At 36.2% G+C, this 5308-nt stretch overlaps 1 protein-coding gene across 3 annotated transcripts in view; it reads right to left on the bottom strand.

The window, feature by feature from the left end:
• Positions 1 to 5308, bottom strand: part of Taf9b (TATA-box binding protein associated factor 9b) — a 36807-nt gene that overhangs the window by 19636 nt on the left and 11863 nt on the right. For 2 of the 3 annotated variants that reach the window (XM_023708371.1, XM_023708372.1), the window contains one exon: positions 1092 to 1275. In XM_023708371.1, coding sequence (XP_023564139.1) covers positions 1182 to 1275 — 94 coding nt within the window. In that variant the 3' untranslated portion in view covers positions 1092 to 1181. Of the gene's footprint in view, positions 1 to 1091; positions 1276 to 5308 lie in introns of those variants that run through there. The other variant, XR_002819515.1, reaches the window with a different exon arrangement.

Here is a 5308-nt window from a genome sequence, read left to right as displayed (position 1 = left end):
TTTTATGAGCAAAATATATTTATTGAGAGAAAGAAAGCTGAGAGGGTAGTTCCTGAGGAAGCTGTCTCTTTCAGGGACTTTTTAGTGTAAAACCTTGTGGGGCTAAGGTAGAGAGAATGGGAACTCGCTTAGGTGGGCAGGAGGTGGGACAAAACTATGGTCAACCAATGGGATTATAAGCACCATTGCTCAGGTAAAACTGATTAAATCCAGTATCAAATGGGAAAGCAAGTCACGTAGCAAGCAGGCATGAATATGGGACAGGGTCTTTTCCTGTTGGTAACCATATTTCTCGATCACTTCTTCACACTAAACAATATCAGACAATCTGTTAATTTTCCTTAGAGACCTCCTTGCTGGAGGCCTTGGTGCTTCTGCTTCTTGTACGGGCTGACCTCTAGGTTTGCTACAGTTTTTGCTAACTCTTTTGGGAATGCTTTTCTCCTATGTTGGACCTGTTCCCTCTCTTTGTCTACTCTCTTTATGGACATGACTCCAATGGCTTCATGGCATTATCTATGAAGATAAATCTTTGAGATAGTCTGTGTTTGATATATCTTTATTTAACTCTTATACTTGATTACTAATTTGGCTATAGTCATCCTTTTGTATCTGTGGGGGATCGGTTCCAGCCACCCTCTTGGATACCTGTTGATGCTCAAGTCTCTTACACAAAATGAAGTAGTATTTGCAACCTATGCACATCCTCCCATATACTTTAAGTCATCTCTAGGCAATTTAAAAACCTAATATAAATGCCAATAAAAAGTTGTTACACTGTACCATTTTAGGAATACTGACAAGGAAAAGAAATCCGTGTGTGTTCAGCATGGATAGAAATTTTTGTCTATTTTCAACCCTTCGATACAAGGACCTGACTATATATAAGTTTTGCCTGAATATCATTTTACCAGATCTAAAGGCATTATTTCATTGTCAATGTTGAGTCTAATGCCATCCTTATTCTTTTGTAATTCTTATAGTTTTTTCTTTCTGTTGCTTTCTTGTCACTGTAATGGCATTTGGGGGGAAAGCAAAGGCAAATGAGATTTGAGGAGGCCATTTTTTTTTACCAGAAATTTTATGTTGGGTATTTTATAGGCAACATATATATTTTACCTTATGGATGAAGAAATAGTTAAAACTCTTGGACACTTTCACAGAGGTAGTAACAGCGAGGTTCAAGTCCAAGTTTGTCTGGTTCCAAAGGTTGATGGCTTTTCATTGTGATTCCCTCCCTGATATGCTTCTAGACTAGGACTTTTTTGCTTAACTCTGGAAAGAAGAGCAAAAGAAAATTTTGGTGGCTGTTTTAAGTAAAACAATTGTGAAGGCTAAGGTTTTTCTCAATTCATTTGTATTTCTGTTAATACTTTTTCCCATTTTTGTAGTTAATTTTAAAGTTTACCATGCTTTTGCATACATTGGCCTTGGTTTGAGCAGCAGGAATTCTATTTCACTTTTTTTGAGACAGGGTGTATTTATCAGGCTGTGTAATTCAGGCTGGCCTTGAACTCACTATGTAGTATAGGCTAGCCTTGTAATTGGGGCAATCCTCATGCCTCAGTGCCCCCCCAGTGCTGGAATTACAGGTCTGTGCCATCACATGGCTATTCCACTTTTTATGTAAATGAGGCCCAGAAATGTTACCCATAGACCTAGAAAATTATTGGACTAGAGGAGGTAGAATTGCATACTACCTCTATTGCAATAGTTGGACTAGAACTTTAGAATTTATTATCTTTTTGTCATCCACAGGTTGCCTTTTGGCCAATATTTTACTATTTCAAGGATACAGAAAATAGAAAGAACTGTATTATACCCATATAACCAGCACCTAGATTGTAATTGCCAACATCACTCATCATCTATCAATGCTATACTTTGTTGCTGTTGTTGTACAGGAGAATGTACAGAACTTTTATACTGACATTCCCAGCCCTTTTCTTCTTTTGAGAAAGGGTCTTGATAAATTGCCCAGGCAAGGCTTGAATTTGTGATCTTACTGTCTCTGCTTCCCAGAGTGCTGGGATTACAGGTGTGTACTACCATGCCCAGCTCGATTGTATCTTTTAAGTACTTTCTACTAGATTTCCTGGATCTTCCTCATTTACTGTATTTTTTAAAATCAAGAGAATGAATTGAAAAATTTTAGTTTTAAAAAACTTGGAAATAACCTAAAGATCTGAATACCTGCTACATGCCTAAGATGTGATAGAATATAAATAAGACAGCATTTATATCTAGGAAGAATTTACAGTGCAGTCCAGGAAGACAGTAGATGATGAACAACTTTTGAGCATATAAATTAGAAGAGTCCAAGTATGTGATTTCTGATTTTATATATAAAATTATGAACTGCTGATAAAATATTATAAATGTATAGGTTTTAAGTGATAAATGTACTTCTGAACTGCAGGATACACATATATTCTCATATTGGAACAAAGATTTCAGATGAGATTGGGCACATTCAGGATACTATGGCCATAGACAGGAACAAAGAATTCAAATTTATTTTCAGCTACATTCTATTCTACTTTTTCATGTCTAAAATTTTCCTGACATAGGAATTGGCTCACAATCACAAAAGGGTACACAGTAATAAGATACCTTTTTAAGTCCCCTACCTACTAGCTTCATTCCCCAGAAGCAACCTAAGACCAGAATGTTTCAGTCTAGAGCTACATATCGCATATAAAAAGCTTACCTATGCATATATGAACATGTACTAAAATATAAATGGGGACATATTATACACACTGCTCCATACTGAGTACTTTACTTTGGATCCCTCACACCATGATGTAAATCAGCCTTCTTTTTTTTTTTTTTTTTTTTGTCTTTTTGAAACAAGGTCTTGCTATATAGTCCAGGCTGGCCTTGAACTCATGTGATCTTCCTGCCTCCACCTCCCAAGTGCTGGGATTACAGGCATGTGCAACCATGTGGTCATCCACCTTTCCTCCTATGCTGCTTCTTCTTTTGTACTCAGGTCATAAATATTTGTTCCTTACTTATAAATGGAAGAACTTGAGATGACAGTGTTCTTACCAATTCATCATGAGCACTTTTGTAAAGAAAAAACTGAGTCAGATATAGTGACTCATGTTTGTAATTTTAGCAGTTGGGAGGCTAAGGCAGAAGGATCACAAGTTTGAGGAAGGCCTGGGCTATACAATGAGTTGAAGGCCAGCCTGGTAGTAAGATCTTGTCTCAAAAACCAAAAACAGCACAACTGGCAATGTCAGAAGTTGTTGACTTGAGTCTTTTACAGCTCAGCATATTGATATGCATTACTTTTGATATCTCGTGGTTATACTTTTTTGCTAGATGGTTAAGAGCAAGATAAAGCAAGACCTATATAACTCAAAATGTAACTTTTGTATCTGATAAGGTCAGTCAAGTACACTCAGGATTTATCCTATAACGCTGTACTGCACTTTGTAGATCCTTTGTAAGTGTCAGCCATTTGGATGAGTCACGGCCATTGCTTTACCAATCTGCTCTCTGTGAAAGTCTGAGAGAATGTTTTCTCTCCCTGTGACTCTACTTAGGTACACTCTAAATCATCAATCACTATCCTCTGTGGCCCCATAATCTCCTTGAACAGAAAAATTTGGGACACCACTGAATTACAGGATGTTTATAGTACAGGTTCTCTTATGTCCTGAGTCCTCACTGACCTTGAAGAGCTAGGGCCAAAATATTGGCTATCTTTGTAGCCCTTCTTTTTCTCTAATTTTTGGTCTGCAAACGTAAGTTATTAACCATCCAGAAGAGAAGCTTATTGATATTATCACACTATAACACAGTTGAGCTTAACATCACTATCTGTCTGAATATTAAATGCTTTAGATATAACACAGAACAGGTATTTCCCAAAAATTATTGATATTCTAAACTTTAAATCCCTATAGAATGTGAAAAAACAGTAACACATTTTTACACAGAAATTTAGAAATCTAACTAGTTCTGCAGATAATCCATTTCTATTATGGACTATTGGACCATATTGGGCTATTTTGTTGAATTCAAGCATCTACAACATTTGAATAGCAATGGATCACCCATCCCTAACAAAGCAAAACAAAAGGGGGATATAAATGAAGGAACATTTTGTAGTGAAAAAAAAATATCTGTATATACAAAATGGGATAGACATTTCACTTTTTTTTTGTATTTTAGGGAAGGGTCTACAGGGTGTTCAGGGTTTCACTACTAGATCAGACTCACAGATTCTCCTGTTTATAGCCTCCCAAGTGCTGGGATTACAGGTGCACGCCACCATACCGTCTCAATTGCCATCTCAGCATGCCCTGCGGTGGGGCCGGCATGACTGGCCCAGGGATTGAACCCCCAGCCCCTGTGCCTGCTTGCAGGCACTTTAATCCACTGAGCTATTTGGCTGTCCCTCAAAATAGAATAGATATACAGCTACTTTTTCTTAATTCAGTGAGAAGATTTGTACAAATTGTGTTTTGAGAAGCTATCATATCTGCATCTTGTACTCTGAATAACTACTACAAAGACAACAATATGAAATGTATTAATTATTGTAACTGTCCTAATAACCTGTTTTGAAACTGTCTCATTGCTATTTCTTTCTCATCAAAATTACTAAAAAGTCAAAAACATATTGAAAAGTTAAAAAAATTCTACCTAAAAGCCAACAATAAGAGCTGCCTGAAATCATTTTTGAATTTTTTTTTTCAGAACTGGGGACTGAACTCAGGCCCTTGTGCTTGCCAGGGAAACACTTATTCTACTGAGCTATCTCCCCAGCCCTCATTTTTGAAATCAGATTTATCTGGAAATAATTAGGGATGAGAGATCTGAAAGATAAAGCAGTCTTCATCTGAATGGTCAAACTACACTGGCTTGTTAAGTGAATGAAGACTTAGACTGGAGACCTGGATTAAAGTTACAAATTCTCATCAGAACATTCTAAGTTTTTAAGAGATTTGAATATATATTCTTTCACTCATTTTCACTTTGCTTTACTGAGTCACATCCTGATTCTAAATAAAATTAAGTAATCCTCTGATATATAATCAATCAATTCATCCATTAAATAAATTTTAAATTGCTTTTTGGCCCTTAGAATTACTGTTTTATTTACCTTCCTTGAATCCCTTCAATTAGAAATGAAAGATCACTGATAAGCTTAACTTTTTATTAATAACCTTGGAACAAATGAATTAATAATAATTTCTTATAGTTATACAGCATTTTACAATTTTGAAAGAACTTTCACATATATCAATAAACCCTCACAACATCCCTGTGAGGTAGGTAGGGTAGGTGT

The sequence above is a fragment of the Octodon degus genome, unplaced genomic scaffold (genome assembly GCF_000260255.1).
Source record: "Octodon degus isolate 3935 unplaced genomic scaffold, OctDeg1.0 scaffold00353, whole genome shotgun sequence".
In the NCBI taxonomy this organism is placed as follows: Eukaryota; Metazoa; Chordata; class Mammalia; order Rodentia; family Octodontidae; genus Octodon; species Octodon degus.
Note: the sequence above shows the minus strand (reverse complement) of the source record. Positions and strands in the feature narration are given on the sequence as shown.